This window comes from Aphelocoma coerulescens, chromosome 2 (genome assembly GCF_041296385.1).
Source record: "Aphelocoma coerulescens isolate FSJ_1873_10779 chromosome 2, UR_Acoe_1.0, whole genome shotgun sequence".
Taxonomy (NCBI): Eukaryota; Metazoa; Chordata; class Aves; order Passeriformes; family Corvidae; genus Aphelocoma; species Aphelocoma coerulescens.
The window spans coordinates 61,115,394-61,133,919 of NC_091015.1; the positions used below are offsets into that span (position 1 = coordinate 61,115,394).

General features: G+C 41.8%; 1 protein-coding gene across 2 annotated transcripts in view; it reads left to right on the forward strand.

The window, feature by feature from the left end:
• Nucleotides 1-18,526, forward strand: part of EGFR (epidermal growth factor receptor) — a 158,389-nt gene that overhangs the window by 128,715 nt on the left and 11,148 nt on the right. For both annotated transcript variants that reach the window (XM_069007755.1, XM_069007756.1), the window contains exons 16-23: nucleotides 2,798-2,833; nucleotides 4,210-4,351; nucleotides 6,032-6,154; nucleotides 7,399-7,497; nucleotides 11,955-12,140; nucleotides 15,382-15,537; nucleotides 16,341-16,416; nucleotides 17,602-17,748. In XM_069007755.1, the coding sequence (XP_068863856.1) occupies nucleotides 2,798-2,833; nucleotides 4,210-4,351; nucleotides 6,032-6,154; nucleotides 7,399-7,497; nucleotides 11,955-12,140; nucleotides 15,382-15,537; nucleotides 16,341-16,416; nucleotides 17,602-17,748 (965 nt within the window). The remainder of the gene's footprint in view (nucleotides 1-2,797; nucleotides 2,834-4,209; nucleotides 4,352-6,031; nucleotides 6,155-7,398; nucleotides 7,498-11,954; nucleotides 12,141-15,381; nucleotides 15,538-16,340; nucleotides 16,417-17,601; nucleotides 17,749-18,526) is intronic.

The following is an 18,526-nucleotide window of genomic DNA, read 5'->3' on the forward strand; positions in this document are numbered from 1 at the left end:
GGATTTGATTTTCCCTGGCAGTCTCACAGAGTACAGGAATTAAACTCAGCCACTGAGGTGGATAAGCAAGGAGAGAAGCCACCACTGTAGCCAGTACCACTAGCTGACACATCCTGCCTCCATCCACAGTTGCTGTCAACACTCTGTGTCTCAGCAGTCTTCATTTTAAATGCTAAGGGATTTTTGGGGGAGATGAGAAAGTGAACAAGGGGGTCTGAGAGAGAAGGCTGCAGAACCACAGCACAAATTCTATGCCTTTGTCACACTTGGAAGGTTAATTAGAAAGAAAGGATGAAGTAAAATTTTTGTAAAGTTTAAAAAGGTTTAGAAATGATTTTCCATTTCTTCTATGATTGTGAAGTAACTTAGGCTGTTATAGTGTGAGACCCATTCCCTCAAGTTAGGAACTATGGGTCAAGGAGAAAGTTGTTAAAATTTTGATAGATTTAGGAAATAAATAGCCGTGTCTGCACTGGGACGAGTAATATTTACATAGACAGGTAAAATGCTGAGTTCAGGATGAAGTAGTTTTCAGGAACTGTACACAGAACTAATTTTCCAGTAAGTAGAGAAATATATCAAAGACTACCACTGCTGTTATATTCATCTAACATATCCATGAGATCTTAAGGTGCTTCATAACATAAGGTCACATTTGTCATTTTGGTTTCTGTAAGCAGAAGAAAAATGACTCAGGAATGGAAAACGTGATTGTTTAGATTCCATAAAATCTGGGTTACTGATGTTGGGTGTCATCATAAAATTCCACATTAAGAAAGATAGTTATATATAGTCCTGGAGGGATAATTCTTATGGGCTTTGTTTCTTCTCTGACTTGTGAAATTAATCAAAAAACCAAGTGGGATTTGAAAAGCACAAGCTGATCTCTCTATTTCTTCCCAACACCTTTTACTTTTTCCCACCAGACTTGCTGTTGATGGATTTGTGTGGGAAAGGGAAGGGGACTGATAAAAATCTACACTTCTCCTGCCTCTGCTTTGATGTGTAAGAGAAGAACTGTTCGGTCATTCCTCAGACTGTAGATTCAATCCCCTCAGCCAGTTTTGTTTGCTGTTAGGAAGCACATAGAGAACTTGTCATCATAAAATAGCATGGCAAACCAGAATTTTGAGGGAGAGATACTTTGAGGGACAGTAGTCATATTCTGAAATTAGGTGAGGTCTTCTAATTTCATATTCTTATCAAGAGCAGCTGCACATGCTTTGTTGCCTTAGAAATTTATATCCAGGTGGTAGAGCATGACTGGATGAGGTCTGGAGTCCAAGATCAGTTTTCCATTGAGCATCCGAAGAGAGAAGCCCAAGGCAAGACCTGCCTCCTATGACCATAAGCAATGGTCTGCTTAAGAATCTGCTCTGCATGTGCAGCCTCTCTGTGCTTAGTTTTACAACTGAGCAAACGAAGCAAGCTGTATGCAGATAGGAAAGCTAACAAGGCTGAGGACCCAGATCCAGGGATTGGTATGCACAGCACTTCCAGCATGTCCAGGACACCAGGATGCACATTCTTGCATGGGAGTCCAGTGAAGTTACAAGACCTTCCAGATGCTGGGTCTTGGAGCGCTGTGTTGGCCCAGAAACAAGGCAAATACACGAGGGAAGATAGAAGTAATGAAAATGAACAAACAAACAAAATCCCAGTAAAATGAGTAGTTGCTTCACCTCTTCCTTCCCCAGACCCAGACCAAGTTACGAGAGAAGATCTGCAACTCTACCTGGCATTTTAAAATTCTTCTGGTTCCTCCTCTCAGTAAGAGGGATTCCAGAGTTTTCCTGGCATGGACTCACTCCTTACCCCCTACTTGACCTCCTCTGGAACTGTTTTGGGATGATCCATTTTCTTTAAGTCAGCACAGGGAGCAGATACCACAAACTGGACTTTACTCCTTCCTGTGCTCTGTTTTCCAGAGGTGATGTCACCCTCTCTGAAATACTGTCCTTCCTCAGTAGACACCACAAAGACCACAATTCCCATGAAGAGCATCCATCTCATAGCCCAGCAGCACTTGGGGAATGCACTGTGCCTCTCACACTCATTAGACCATCAAGTGAACTCAGTCCCTGTGTTTTCATCTGTGTTGGTTTTGCACTGCACTGCCAAAATTCTGAGCATTTTAAACTCGAATGGAGGGTGAATGACTTGCTAGTACAGCTCCTGGCTCTCTGGATAACTGTTGTACCTGTTTACATTACCAGTAACATAAGACTTTGGATTCTAAAGGAAAAATATCATGGACACATGCCAACAAACTACAGCCAGAGAGAGTGCTGTCAAATCCCATTTTTTGATGGGATGTATCTGCTTTCCAAGTTTTCCATTGCAATAGAAAGTCTAGAAATTAAAACCTTTACCTTATCAGGAAACAAGGAGTAGGCAGAAGGGTCTGCAATGACATGTTTCCACATATATTTCTGTCCTTGTACGACGGGGGGGTTATGTCTGTCCTCCACAGTCAGCCCCGGGCTCTGCACAGAGCCACGGAATCCATGAATTTTGTGTATCTGTGTCCTCCCCCACTTCTACCACATGCTAAAATGTTGTTTTAAAACATTCTTTAAACTAAGCATGCAGCATGGCTGTTTCTCTAGATAAAAGATTTTGGAGCAAGGTTGTTGCTGACTGATATTTAATGGAGTGTATGACTATTATAAATTCCTATGTTAACACTTGGACTGCTCTGAAACACAAACTTTTCAATCAGTAGCACTCGTAGTTGGAATTACAGAAGTATGTAGGCCAGAGCTACTATATTTGTAACATTCATTTGTTTTTACAGGTGCAAAGGGCCAGGTCTTGAAGGCTGTCCAAATGGGTGAGTATTTCATCTGCTACAATTAATGGCAGAGCTGGAAAGAATGCATGTGTGTTTACATTTCCTCACTGGACACTGCAGGGCTGGGACTAAAGTTAAGTCTTCAGCTCTTTATGGGGAAGTGACAGATTAGAGCAGGCTCAAACCTATAAAAATGGTTTCAAGAACTGAGAAATATTGCTACTGGCACAAGACTTCAAAATCTTGTTCTGCCTACAGTTTTTGTCAAGGTGAGACCAGGGATCTGTTACTGAAGAATAAAAGGAGGGGATTGAAAAAGAAAGGATTAAGGGCAGAAAGAGATATGTTTAGGGATCTGTTACTGAAGAATAAAAGGAGGGGATTGAAAAAGAAAGGATTAAGGCCAGAGAGAGATATGTTTAGGACTGATATAGTCACCTCTGTTACAGGAGAGTCAGAGATGCAGAGGGTCTTTTCCAGCCCTGTGATCTGTCCATATCCAAATACTGTGCGCCCAGATGGATGCTCATTTGTCACACTCACACTAGATCTTGCATCACACTGTTTGGCTTCATGATGTGCTCAAGGCCATGCAACAAGCAAACAGTCTTCTCAGACTGAGAGAGAGGGACTTCATTTCTGGCCACAAAGTCATGCTATGGCAAGACAAATTCAGCCTAGAACCTAGAAGTGCTGTTAAAAAGTGACTGCATTTAATAGAAATCCCTGGGGCAACTTTGAAAAATGCTGGGAAGAATCTTTTAAGTACAGACCAAAAAACAACCTTGGAAAACAGGTTTTTCTTTTCACCTTAAATTTGCAATTACTCAGGCTCTAATAAAGAGGCAGCAGTCTGTATGTACAGTGGGGATGGTACACAATACCTGGCTTCAGACATTTGTACTTGTAAGGAAGACAGATGATCTGACGTTCACTGTGACCCTTACAGCATGCCTCCCCAAATAATGAGGGGATGTCAGCTGCATTGCTGGTACCACAACTGTGTATGTGTTCCTGACAGGCCTTCTCTCCACATGCTTCATGTCTCTGATCACATGTGGGTTGCCCACAGCTGGCACACAAAGGCTTCACAGATCTGATGCTCATGTGCTTGGTGGGTTTGTTGGAAGGAGGAGAAATCCCCTTGCTTAAGTTATGAGGATCAGTTCCATTTGTGAGTTTGAGGGAAGAATGAAGACTTGTGGTTTAAGCCCAGATGGAAATTAAGCACCACTTTGAACAGATTACTGGATGAGGCCCTTAAAAATACAGGTGCCCAAGAAATCTGTAATGTGGGTGGCCAGTGCGTGTGTTTGATCAAAACCTAAGGCTTCCTGCAACCTCTGTAGGGCTTCTCTAAAATCTTACACCTAAGAAATTTTTTTCTCTTTCTTGCATCCCCTCCTGCGTTGCAGCTCCAAGATCCCCTCAATTGCAGCCGGTGTTGTTGGAGGTCTCCTGTGCCTGGTGGTGGTGGGCCTGGGCATCGGCCTGTACCTGCGGAGACGCCACATCGTCAGAAAGCGGACCCTGCGCCGGCTGCTGCAGGAGAGGGAGGTGAGTGCTGCCAGCACCCCTGCTTCATCTGGGGCAGTGGATGCCCTTCTCCTCGTATCAGACGATTAAAGCACCCTGCATCTGCCTTGTAACTCAGCAGTCCCTTGGAATGGGAAATGCGGCAGCTGCCATGCTACTCAGGAAAGGGGTGGTGTGCACCTAACATCTTCTCACTTAATCTCAAATCTGATCCCTCTGCATATAATTTTCAAAAGATTTAAGGGATTTGGATGTCCCAATCCCAAGGAAAGTCATTGAGATTGTCTACTCAGAAAAAACTACACCTTCAGGGTGAAGTGCAATGTGTTTGCTGATCCATACTACCTTGCTGTGTAGACCTTCAGCGTCACATTTTGTGTCCCTCCAGACAAGCCTTGAGCCTCCTGTGGCAGCTTGGGGTGCTTCTGAAAATTTTACCCCCTTGATCAGGTGTGTGCCTGATCCTGTGGAAAAAAAGGAGAGGAGGGAAAGGAATTAAGGAAGTGTTTAAATCTTGTCTTTGGTTTGTTTTTAGCACAAAAAGCCCACAAAGCCATCGAAGTGAATGGTTTACCCTGTTGTGCATGAACAAGGTTTCTACACTGCTTTTTTGGTTTTTGCATGGCTTTGAGTGCATTACAGCATCACCCTCTGGACACCTCATACATAGCAAAACTCCTAATCCTGGATGGAAGCAGCTGTTTTGTGGTTAGCCCCCTTCTCTTTCTAGTCCAGTTCTAATAAATAAGCCAATTGTTTTTAACATTCTGCTAAAATCCCAGTTGCAGCTTCTTCCTGTATTTGCCAGCTTTGCAGAGTCAGCTGCTAATATCCTTTAAAAAAACAAAAAAAACCCAAGCTGGCCTGTTTTCCATTGCACTACGAAACAGTATTTTACATACTGCTGTATTCTGCAGTTGTGATAGTAGAGTTCAATTTGTGCTCAGCTTATATCGTACTCTCTGGACTCCTCAAAATGAGGATATTTCATCACAACAAAGAGGCTGCTGACCTTCTAAAATCAGATTGAATCTAGCTAAATATGGTGTTATTCAAAGAAAAAGCACAAGGAAGAACACTAAGGAAAAAGCTGACTTACGCATCATAAAAGTGTTAAATGTCTTTGGAGGGCATTACCGCTGATTGCAATAAGGCTTAGATAAAATTTTGAAAAAATCAATAGCCAATTCAACATCCTTTTTTTTTCTGAGGAAAGAATCACTGTCAGAGTTTCAATTGCTTTTTGTACACTGCGTGGTCTCGGGGAACCACTGGTACCATGGGAATTGTATCCAGTTAAACAAGAGCAGACATGAAAGGTTGCAGATGATTCTTACCCATTATTTTAAACATTTTCATAATTTATTCACAAGTTCAAAACAAAAATAATCTCCTTTAGCATCTGTGGTAATTGCATTATTTTTCATGCCATGTGTTTCAAGGCTTTGAAGTCAAAGCCCCCCTTTGAGAAGAGGTTGAGAAGAGGTATTCCTTCATTCTCCTTCAAAATGGCAGTTGCCCCTCCATGCTTGATTTTTGGAGCAGGTATTTATTCCTGCAAGTCAGAGCAGAGGTATCCTCCCAAAAACTTTGCATGGAATCAAATGTTCATTATTTTAAAGGAAGGATTTGTTTGCTTCCACAAAGTGTTCAACCTTCCAGACTGTGTAACCTTCCAACATCATCTTCTCTCTGCACCAGCTTGTTGAACCACTGACACCCAGCGGGGAGGCACCAAACCAGGCTCATCTGAGAATTTTAAAGGAAACAGAATTTAAAAAGGTCAAAGTTTTAGGCTCTGGAGCTTTTGGCACTGTTTACAAGGTAAGATCACCATGTTTCTATTCCCCTTTTCATATTGCTCCCTCCTGCAGAAGCCTCCCAAACAAAGCAAGAACTAGGAACTTCAGTCAATTGTCTAAATTTTTTTTTTAAACTAGATTTTATAGCATGTATCTATCTGTTGAAGGGTGGAGAGATTACTCAATCATCATTGGGTTTTTTAGGAATTGGGTAAAAGGAGAAGGTTTACATAAAACATTGCCAAAGCCATACTGCCGAACCTGGACAACAAAGACATCGACTAAAAAATTAGCACAGTCAAATACATCCCATTGTGAATATTGAGGAGGAAAAGAAATGCACTTTGGTTAACTCAGTGCAAAGCCATTTCTCTGTGTCATCTGGGATCTTCTTTTTTAATCCTTCTTTCATTGGAATTAATCAATCGTTCTTTCATTAGAACTGATTCAGATGTGTGAAAGTGTCTGCACACCTTTAGTTGTGTAGGTTCACAATGTACTTTTTCTCATGGTGTTTGTTTATCCTCTGTGCTTCTTCTTCATCAAGTTCCACTTTTCTGTGTTCCTCCTTTTATTCAGGATATGTGTTTCAGGCTTTTCCAGTAACTGTAGGTTCCTATATCTCTTTATAAAGCTCTGTATTCTGAATCAGGCTTCCAGCTATGATTAGAAGCTTCAGGGGCACAAAAAGAAATGCACCTAAACTGCTGGGGATTTCAGCAGCATGTCCTCACAGTGCTACACTGCTGACCTGCCACCTAAATGGCCTCCTGACACTATAGATGTAGAGCACTGCACCAGTTGGACATAGACTTCCCTGCCACTGCATATGTTTAGGACTGGATTATTTTTACAGTATAGATGCCATTTTGTTTTAATGAGAAAATGCTGATTATTTTCATCACATGATATATAAATTGGAAGTGGCAAGGTTTTGCACATGCAGTTGCTATGATGGTCTAATTAGTTAGATTTCCACCCACAGAAGTTGCTCTTTATGCATCTCTTGGGCTATTTACACAGGGACAGTAATGAACATGTTTTTTCAAAAAAATATGGTAGAGGTGTCTGAAAGAGAAGTACCAGCCCATTAACAGGAATTTGGTAATACCTACAAGGTACATTTTTTGCATATTTTTGTTGTCTGCTATGTCTTTCCATTGCTCAGAATATTTAAGTCTACTCAGATGTAAAATATATATGTAACTGTGAGAATTAACCTGTTAGGTATGAGACTGGCTAACTCTTTGTACTTCTTTTTGGTAGGGACTTTGGATCCCAGAGGGAGAGAAGGTTAAAATTCCTGTTGCTATTAAAGAATTGAGAGAGGCTACATCACCAAAAGCCAACAAGGAAATACTTGATGTGAGTTTTCATGTTTGTTTTCTCAAGTTGTCAGTGGTCTGTGGATTTTCTTCTCTAATAACTAGAGGGGTTTTAGGATTTTGCGTGGGAAGAAATATTTTGCATCCTAAACTCAGTTCTGCATCTAGAAGTACTGCTCTTTGCAGCCCAGTCTGTGAAGTGCTTTTGTGTCTCCCATGAACCCAATCCAAATACAGATTTTATACTCATGGAGTAGCACCTAAGGAGTGGTCAGGACCATACATTTAGAACTAATTCTTGGGTTTTTTTCTGATGTTTCAGGCCTTAAGCTGTAGCATTCATTGTTATTATGGTGGTACAACTAAGCCAGATAACAACAGACCTAATGGCTTATGAGTCCTGCGGATTGTCATAAGCTAGTTGCTTGGTTAAATAGGATTAAATTAACTGTAAGTCCAAAATAAAATTTAAAAATCCCAGCTGTCTGGTTTCTCTGCCATAAAATGCAAGAAATTTTCTCACCTTCTGAAAGAAGCTTGGGATTTTTATTTTATTGTTTGGATTTAGCTAGTCCCTTCAGAAAAAAGGAGAAAAGGCTATGGGATACTGATTCAGGAGTTCATAAATGTTTGAGTTTACAGTGAGTGAGCCAGAGTCCTAAATACGAAGTTCCCTGAACCTGAAATTGATGAAAATCTTAACTAGATCCAAAGCCATGGAACATGCAGCACCAAGGATATATAAATTTCTATACAAGGAAAGGAGAATGCTGAGTGAGGAGAGGAGCACTCAGAAGTTCAATGTAACTTCAGATTACCCTTAGGACTGTGGTTCAGTCCTAAGCAACAAGAAGAGTGTGTCTGTCTGTCTTTCTTTCCTGTCCCTGGTATGTCCCAAATGGACCTGTTTGTCTGGAACAGATGGTGTTGTTAATCAAGCACACAAATCCTTCAGCCATAGGGAAAACTGTGGAATTCCTTTTATTTTGGTAGGGACTGAATTTAGAAGGAATTTTTTTTTTTATCCAGTTTTGGCCAGTAAATGACACCTCAGGTAGGAAGGTTCATCTCCAATTGTTGCAGCTGGTGAAGATCTTAACAAAAAGCCTGTCCTTGTAGTGAGATGTCTCAGGAGAAATGTCTATGAACAAACCACCACTTGTGCTACTGACCATAATAAAGATGGATTTTTCAAGTCACCCTGAATAAACAGTGTTGTTCCAATACATTACTCCGCTTCAGCAGATTGTGTGTATGCACCATATGATTTGATAGGTGTATTGCAGCAGTGCAGAAGAATAGGTGGTCCATCTCCAAATCCATACAGGAAGCAATACCCATTCTGGTTTTAGTTTAGTTAGACTCCAGATAAGTCTCAGCCCTTCCCCAGGTCCCTACCTATGTGGCCCTCATTCCTGCCTCTCGCCTGCCTGTGATCCCCCCCTTCATTGGCATTCCCTGCACTGAGGAGCTGGGTGAGATGCTGCTCAGCTACCTGCCCTGAGCTCTGCCCCACATTTTGCTCGTCACAGTGGTAAGGAGCATAACACAGTGTTCACAAAGGATGCTTTGGACTTAGCTGCATTAAATTCCTGAAGGCATGTACCCTGTAGGAAGATTTAGTGAACAAACCTATGGTGCTTCGTCCTTCCTTCAGCAGATCAAGATCACTGGACAGGGCAGTCGATGCAAGGGACTGTGTGCTCTTTAGTGGTATCAAAGTACTTTCTCTTCTAAAAGAAATTTCTGTAGCAAATCCCCATAGTATCTTTTCCTTTGAATTAGGATGCTTAACACAAAGGTCTTGCTTTTTCAATCCTATTCATTTTTAGATAATTTGGTTGGTGGAACTCTTTATTTCAGAACTAAATTTAAAAAAATACAAAACTAGTGAAAGAAGTCAGAGGGATGACTCCAAAAGCTCTTCTCAAAACAGATTTTTGCTACACAACCAATTTTTCAAGGTCACTGGAACCTCAAAGATAATAATGTCTAATTAAAGATGATTTGTCTTACAGAATCACACTAGGTATAGAACAAGCACAGCAGCTTTAGCTCTTATAATCCAGGCAAGCTCTGGCTGACTTTATTAGGGTAGAGTTAATTCAGAAGGCTGTTGTTAAATACCAAGCATACTTGGAGCAGGTCAGAGCGCACCCGAAGAGATTTCCAAGATAAACAGTTGAAACAAAGACTCGCTTTAATGTCTTGGGCTACTTAGAAGGACCCACAACCACACAATAGCTCTGTTCTGCTCTCTTTGAGGAGGAGGCAGTGGCCTATTTTCCTTTGCAGTATCAAATGGAAGAGGGGGTGTCAACACTTGGACACTCTCCGAAAGCTGTGTGGCCCAAACACCCACCCTGCTCCTGCAGCATCCCAATGCTCAGCCCCCGGGTCAGCCCCACGCGGGCTGCATGGCAGATGGGCAGTGAGAACAGCTCCATCTCTGCAGTCTTCCCCCCACCCTGCCCCACCAAAATGAGTACAATATGGATCTGAATTCCAACAGGAAGCAAGGCATTCTTCATCATTACAATGGCTTAGTTTGGAAGCATAGGGAAATGAAGTTGTTTTGGTCTCTGCTTGTATTGGATAACAAATTTGCAAGATTCTCTAAGAAATGATGCCACAAATATATACAAACTGAATAGCAGATTGTGTTCCTGCTTTATCTTTCCTTGAGCTAGCCCACACAATCAGTACTATCCATAGCAGAGGGATGTTTCAATGGTGTGCCCACACCATGCAGTAGGTTGACAAGCTCTTACCAATTCTGGTGGAGATCCTATTTAACCTGTCTGCTTGGAGGTCATTTTCATCCCAAGGGCTCCAAAACAAGGATACCAAATGCAGAACTAGTACCTCAAAAGAGGCTGCATTACATCATGTTTTGCTTAGGCTGGCACATTAAGCAACAACACAGAGGCCAGAAAGTATTACTTAAGAATTGGGGTTGCTTATTTCTTGAACGTCATTGCCTTAATAGCTTTGTTTAATAATAGTTCTCACCAGCTATGGAGCTGTGTGACATTTGTGGAACGCTTGCTAGGTGATGACTAAAGTGCTATGGTATTTATTTTCTTAAGCTCTTAGAAAGAGCAGATTTACTCTTTCCCTTGCACCATTTGTGCCTTCACTATGATTTTAGGCTTTGGGGGACTGCTAGCCTGAATTGCCAAGGGGTGATTAGTAGGTGTTTCTCCTGATGCTGAATCAAGATGCTGACCTGCTCACTGAATGGAAAAATTCTCATTCATTTCCTCTTGTGTTGCTTTTCAATCAGATTACTTTTAAAATATCTAAAAGTGACATACTGTAAATCAGATACAAAGTTAGTTAAAGAAACCAAACAACTGCAGCTCTAGTTTTTTTTCTCCAATTGGAATCCATTCTTTGAGCTGGCACTTGGCAGTGGATTTGAGTATAAATATAGATCTCAAATTTCAATCCATAAGTAGTTTTTGCACACAAAAACCATGAAGTCAGGGATTTTTACCCATGGCCATGTTAAAGGATGTATTTGAAGCAGCCTCTGAAGGGGTCTTTCCCTTCCCACAGAAGAACAAAAGAAGAGGAGGTACCTTGGGTATCTTAGCTAGGTACATAAAGCTACACATGGTGTACCCCCATTTGAAAAAAGAGTTTTTCACATATATATGAAACTAAACCCCAAAATTCCAGTTGACCAAAGAGTCTGCTATGGTCCCACATTCCAAGTACCTTCCTGGTATCATTTACATTGCTATATGAGTCTAAAAAAGCTTTTCCAATTGAGGACAATATTTTCACTGTTTCTACTTAAAGACAAGCATTCGAAGTTCTAAAGTGGTGAAGTGATTATTAATCTGTTTGGTTCGACATGGAGTGAAGAACAATATGGTCAAGAGGAACATGTTCTCTTAAAAAATGAGACTGTCAGTCACATTCTAGGAGATAGCTTTGACTTTCTGGGTTAGTACCAACCTTGACAGGGGAGCAGAAGTCTCAAAAATACTGATTTCCAGTCAGTTTCATGAAAAGGTCTGTGAGGAAAAAAAGCCATATGGCACATGTTCACAAAAATGTGTTGCACTTGCAATTAGGTGCTCAAAATGATGAAATCCCATCAGCTTCCAGTTGATCAATTTATTAATTCCTCCTTGGTCTGTAAGTGCTTCCAGTTGATCAATTTATTAATTCCTCCTTGGTCTGTAAGTTTTTATCCACTAGGATTTTATGTCCAATGTTTTCTTGGTGTACCAGTAGTGAGAGATTGGCTCTTCTTTGGCATCTCAGTGATGATTTGGTGTTCAAAATCTGGACATTCCACGGAATGAAAAATATCTGGTCCACAGAGTGGGAAATATGTATATTTTGTGTGTGATATGAGGTACAGAGTTTGCATATAGTATTTTAGCAACCTCTCGGATGACCAACTTATTTTAAACTGCCTCCAAATATTCATGTCATGCCCAAGGGAGTATTTCACATTGCTTTCTTTGCCTTTCTTCTCAGGAAGCTTATGTGATGGCTAGTGTTGACAATCCTCATGTGTGTCGCTTGTTGGGAATCTGCCTCACTTCAACTGTTCAGCTCATCACACAGCTGATGCCTTATGGCTGCCTCCTGGATTACATCCGAGAGCACAAGGACAACATCGGCTCCCAGTACCTCCTCAACTGGTGTGTGCAGATTGCAAAGGTAAGCAGACCAGAACTCGGGATCAGCTAAAACTCTGACAGCATGTAATGTGTTTATTTAATTACCTGTCTCTGCAACTCTTTCTGTTTCACCACCTGGATCCTAGGTATCTTATACATGGAAATAAGCAGTTACTTTTTCTGGAACAACTTACTGTTTTCATACTGATGAGCAAACCTTAACTATTCTTCAAAATGCTTCTAGGCAGCATAATAATGTCACCTTGACATTTATGTCCAAACCAAACACCCAGTATTGAAATGATAATGTGATGCAAATGTGATGCAGCACAGACAGCAGGGAAGGCAACAGAATTTGTCAATTCCCATAGCAAAATGCTGCTTCCATCAGTGGATTTCTTCGGGCTGTGTCACAGGACAGTGATGTTGTTGAACACACCTTCTTGTGTGCCTCAGAGTTTCATGCTGAAATCTCTGAGGCCAGGGATCGAAACTGCTGATTATTGGATACCAGCTCCATCCTTGCACAGGCTGCCTTTGACCAAAAGGCGCCCCAGAGCTGTTCTGTAATTTATAGGTGCTGAGTTGGGGTCTGTAAGCTAACTGCAATGGCCATAGAAGACTCATTATCACACCTGGTACTGTTTGCCAAAGAGCAGCAAAGGAACTGCAATACAGCCTCTAGTCCTTAGCAGCAATATGCTGTGTTTGGATGGTGGTTAGCCATTTGCAAGTGTGGAAGAACAAAGCAAAACCAGCAAAAAAATAACTGCAATTTGTTGAAGATTCGTCATATGACATGGCAGTGTCCACACAGCATGGTTGCTTTAATGCTGCTTATTTCAGGAATGCTGGTCTGCAGGATAACCACACACTTAAAACCTTATCGGTCCCTTGAGGCCTTGTATACATCCCAGCTGTGGTTTGCTTTCAGGAAACATGCTGAGGACCTCAGAAATGTACCCACCAAATGTCTACAGAGCACATTCTTCATCTCAGTGTGTGTACTTTTTTTACATTGCGCTCCACAACAAGTGAATTTTAATTTATGTGTCCACCTGGGATGTGGATTGCATTTTTTTGGTGCCTTTTGTGACTCTTTTGCTTTCTTGTTTAAAATCAATTACTGCTCTGTCCTGGTTTCAGTCCCTTTGGAGGATGAGCTGGAGGCCATATTTCCCTCCTCCTCCTTCTTCTCCTTGTTAATTTTTAAGGTGGCAATATTGGTCCCCAAATGGATCCTTGGGGCATCACTTGCCCAAAAGGTTGCTATTCACAATTGTTTGCTTCCGTTTGATTTTTTCATGGCGGTTCAACATTTGCCCATAGCAACTTCTACCCTTGCCAGCAATTCCTGACCTTCAACATACTCCTTTGTGCTGCTCCACACTGAAGTTTTCCTCAAAGCACTCATAAATCTTGTGTACAGCTTTTTCCCACCAATGTGTCTGGTGTTGCTACTCTGATAAAGTTATCCCAGATTTTTGAAAGTTCTCTGACTCTTTAAAAATTTACTTATGAGTGGAAAAAAAATTGAAACAAATACATGTCTGGTAGCTAACTAGCAGGAGGCAAGTTCCCTGGGAAGCTTATTTTTGTTTCTGTTTTCACAGCTTTGAAATAAGTTTTCTTTGCATCTTTTAAAACATTATCTTTGCCTGAGGTATGGAGTCCTCTCTTTCAGGCAAGATGTTATGACAGAGCATAAACACTCCATGTGCAGAAACACTGTGAAGGAACTCTTTGAACACATTGGTCTCATGCTTAGTGATGAAAAATGGCTTAAACCCCAGGCCTCCACACAATTAAAGATCTGCTGAACTTTCTAAATGGGCAGTTCAACATCTTCAGTGTAGCATGTGCACGAGTCTTCAGCCATCAGCGCCTTAAACAGCTTGGTGTGACACTGATATTCTGCCTTTCAGCAGCTCTGAGTCTTATTAGCCTCTGCAGCAAGTCATGTTTAGCAGGAAAATTTTTGTCCTACTAGGGCTAGATTACGGAATTATTATTTTTTTTAAGATAGTCTGTTTTCTGTCAGCAGCTCAAGAGTCCTTGTTTCAAGAGCTCTGCTTGCTAAAGATCTATTTGTGGGATTCAGTGCACGCTCGTAGTGGCACTGCGCCAGTTTGTTTGGGTGGTTTGTTTTGGCAACATTAGCAGTGCATGGGTGAAGTTCTGCTGAGGGACTTGGGGGGAGGATTCGATGGTGGTCCAGGTTAGAAGTGGGCTTAGGAAGCGGGTGGAGGATGGAAGGCAGTTATTCCCTCCAGTCCTCTGCCATCACATCAACATGATCGTTTTGGTGTTAACTTTGTAGGTTAAAAGTAATTTTTTATTAATTCTCTTCATAAAAATACAAGTGCATAAGCTACTGACAGCAGAAACGTGTGGACTGGGAATAATTGTGGGTTTTGGAAAAGATATTGCAGGAAACTTGGAAATCATGAACTTTTTGATTCCATACAGCAAGAGACTGAGGGAAAAGGGAGCAATCTCTGTGGTCAGAAACACAGCTGTTAAATTTATGCTTTAGAAGTCAAACCAGCACAATTAGTTATATTCTTCCTCGAGAGGCAGTCATCCGAAAAAAGCACGTATGCTATGGTGAATCCAGCCTAATCATGGGAGGCAGTGAAACTGGAAGAACTTGCCTTTTTCAAAGAGGACTGGGAACTGGATGCAACTCTGAGTTCAGACTTAAAATGATTTTTTTATTTTTCTCCCATTTTCACCTTTGCAGTGGACTGCCTCATTGTTAGCAAGGAGAAGGCAGAGTACACTGCCTGTAATAAAACACAGTATGAGCGACTTCGAATGATTGTCTACATACTCTCTGTAGGGTTGGCCTGTGTACATAATGGCAGGGGATAGTTAAACTCTGTACTGTGCTCTCCTGAAGTCACTGGGTTTGCATAAGTAGAGCTGAAAGAAGACTTTGTCCCCTTATTTGTAAGTTCCATCCTGATCTTGTATTTCTTGAAGTAAATCCCAAAGGAACCACATGTCCTGCTAATATCTACTATACCCACTACTGCCTCTTTTTCCTTCATCACTGCACCAGTTCCTGGACCCACAAGAAGGTTCCTGGAGGGTAAGAGTAACAGTGCAAGTACTCATCCTCACCCTGCAATAAACATCATGTAAATGGAGAGTGCAGGTGGGATAACTTACCACGTGTGGTGTGTGTAGTTACCACAAAGCAGCTGAGGTTTGGTGACTTACTTGGGTCTCCGAGCTCCGAGTGCATGAGGCCTTACCAACAGTGTGTTATATTGCAGGGAATGAACTATCTGGAGGAACGGCGCCTGGTGCACCGTGACCTTGCTGCCAGGAACGTCCTTGTTAAGACTCCTCAACATGTGAAAATCACCGACTTTGGGCTGGCAAAGCTTCTCGGTGCAGACGAGAAGGAATACCATGCTGAGGGAGGCAAGGTAAAGCACACTGCAGAATGAACTGCTGCGCATTTGCCGGTGTTTGTGCTTGCACACAAGCCTCACACAAAGGGGGGAAAAAGGGAATGTGTTTTTCAAAGCTCTCAGCTGCCATCTCAGCATGCTGCCTTTGAAGCCTGTGGAAGTCCTCTGAAATCAGCCAAAGCAGCATCAGGCCAGTGGGACTGCAGTGGGAGCAGAGATAGCAGAGCAGCAAATGCTTTTGAAATTCCCACCCAGAATGTCTGGGAAAACTCATCGGTGTAGCCAACACCAATAACACTGTGCAGTTTAAAAAGAGAAAGGGAATGTTGTATATTTATAGCAGAAGAAATAGGTTCAACACGCCTGCATGTTGTACCGCGTGCTGATGGAGGGAATGTGTCCTGCTGAGAAATTAAAGAGAAGCTGCTTGCAAATATTGCAGAGGCCATAAATAGAAACCATATGAGTGTAGATCAGTCTTTGTCATGTAGCCTAAGACTGGATTTGTGTTCTGTTCTGATAGAAGGCTAAAATGTAGTTACTTGACTGTTAAAAATGTTGTAAAACAGTTTTGTAAGAGACATTTCTGATATACCTAGTATTCCATGTTTCCAGGTTCTTCATGATATATGAAAATAATAAAGGGGGACTTAAAAGTTGCCTGTTCTACCATTCGGATAGTTGTGTTGGCTGTTGTAGTGGTTTGGTCTGTTTTTTTCCTTCTGCAACCAAACTATTGATTTACACACCACCTGGTGGTAAATATCCCTGGTAAATTTTGGGTCAGCCTCTTAAGGATTCTTTGTGAATTTTCCTAGGTTCCAATTAAATGGATGGCATTGGAGTCAATTTTACACCGGATTTACACTCATCAAAGTGATGTCTGGAGTTACGGTGAGTTTAAAAGCAGTTACAATTATTGTAGATGGGTTGGAAATTTTCAGGATTTGCTGATGACTCTACACTGGCCTTTTACTCTCTATTGTGAGAAGAACAAGAGATCAAATATATAAACACTGGGCCCAAATCACCTATTCAACATGTGAGTGAGGTGTAAGATGTTTCACAGAATATGCTTTGGGTAATGACCCCTCCCCTGAAAGGGGCTACAGGTAGGAGATTCTGGACCATTTGCTGAAGTTCTATTGATGTTTTTCTTCACCAGCTTCACGTGAAATATAATGGAGCTGGCAGTAGAGCCACATAACTAGAAGGAAGACTTAAAATCATCAGCCTCACTGTCAGTCGGTGTCAATCAGTGTACTCTGCTGAGGCCTAAAATGCTTATGCTGTCCTGCTATTGAGAGGACTGTGCTAAAAGGAAGCAAAATGATAACCTTCTTAGAGAATTTATTTTGTATTTGGTATAGTTCATAAAGCCAGCTTGAAAGAATGGAGCAGAAAGGAAACTTTTCAAAGCAACCTATTGCAAAATTTCCCCCCCATGGGCTCTTATATTCCTGGAAAATATTTAATGCAGATGGTCAGATCCTGTGTCCTTTTCAAAACAGTACAGCCTCTGGTCTTCTTAATCCATTTATGTATCATGGCATCCAAAATCTTGTTTTGTATCCTAAGCTACTAGACAATCACAACAGCTACATCACAAGAGTCCATGGTATGTCAGTAAATGACACTTAGGCAGCTGGTTTACACGTGTTTCAAAAACTGCTTTTGCTCATCTCCAGAGAGATTGTTTTCAAACAAAGAGACAACTTCCATTTTTAAAACCACTTGCTGTGTTGGAGTTGGGAGACCTGCATTTCCTTTCTGTGGGGCTGGGAAGTTTGTGGAATGTTCAACACTAATATTTTAGCTGAGATTTAAAAAAAAAAAAAAAAAAAAAAAAAAAAGGAACAAAGCAAAACCTTAAAGGGAAGCAGGATAATTTCAAACTGTTATATTAATCTCTCTATAAAATCATGCCAGAAAATGCTTTCTCTTGTTGGAGTTCTGGCAAAACTGGGGACCTGCTTCCAGGGGACCCCTCTCTGCTCGCCACCTCTCCACACCCAGGCCAAGCAGTCCAGCTCCTGGCAGTCTCTCATGATCTTCTCTTCTTCTCTTCCCCCCCTGCAGGTGTGACAGTTTGGGAGCTGATGACATTTGGGTCCAAGCCATATGAAGGGATCCCTGCCAGTGAGATCTCCTCTGTCCTGGAGAAGGGCGAGCGTTTGCCACAGCCCCCCATCTGTACCATCGACGTGTACATGATCATGGTCAAATGTGAGTTTACACTTGGGGTTGTGGCTGCTCATCTAAGTTGAATAAGTAACTCAGTTGCATTTTATGCTGTGTTCCTGGTAATGGGACAGAACTAGGGTTGTGTGATGACACCAGAGTGTGTTCCGACACCTTGAGCTTTACCTAGGAGCACGGGATGTAGTTTCATGAGTCACTCATTCAACCAGCTAATGTTTTTTTCAGCACTCACACCACTGACTGATATTGTTAATTATTTTAAACTGATATGGTCAGGCAGTATAAATTAGCATGACACCAACCACTTTGCCTGATATTCTGGTTTTGTGTGTCTAGGAAATAAAATGAACACTGCCTTCTCCTCCAAGCTCCCCCTTAGTTCAGTAATATGCCTCCCACTGCAATCAGACGTGGATTATTACTAAAGGAGTGTCGGGAGTGCAGGCACCATGGTAATGTCAGATACACATAAGGATTCACAGTTCCTTTTCCAATTTCTTCCTTACTTTTGGCTGGTCCCTTTTTGGCATGCAGCTGTTGCAGTAAAGTAGCTCAAGAGCAGAGGGTTTCTGAAGCACTTTCTGACCATTTTAGGGCACACCAAAGGGCTTCTGAACCTCAAACCCCCTTTCCATCTATATCAGCTACTAAATGTCTGATTACTACCTGGCTTCACACACATCTCTAGGCCATGACTGCCGCATCCCTGCTCACTGCTGTGAGGATGTGATAAGCAGCCCACTAGGTGGCATTTAAGACCTTCTCACTAGAGCAACATGTACCTGTTCCTGAAACAGGAGCC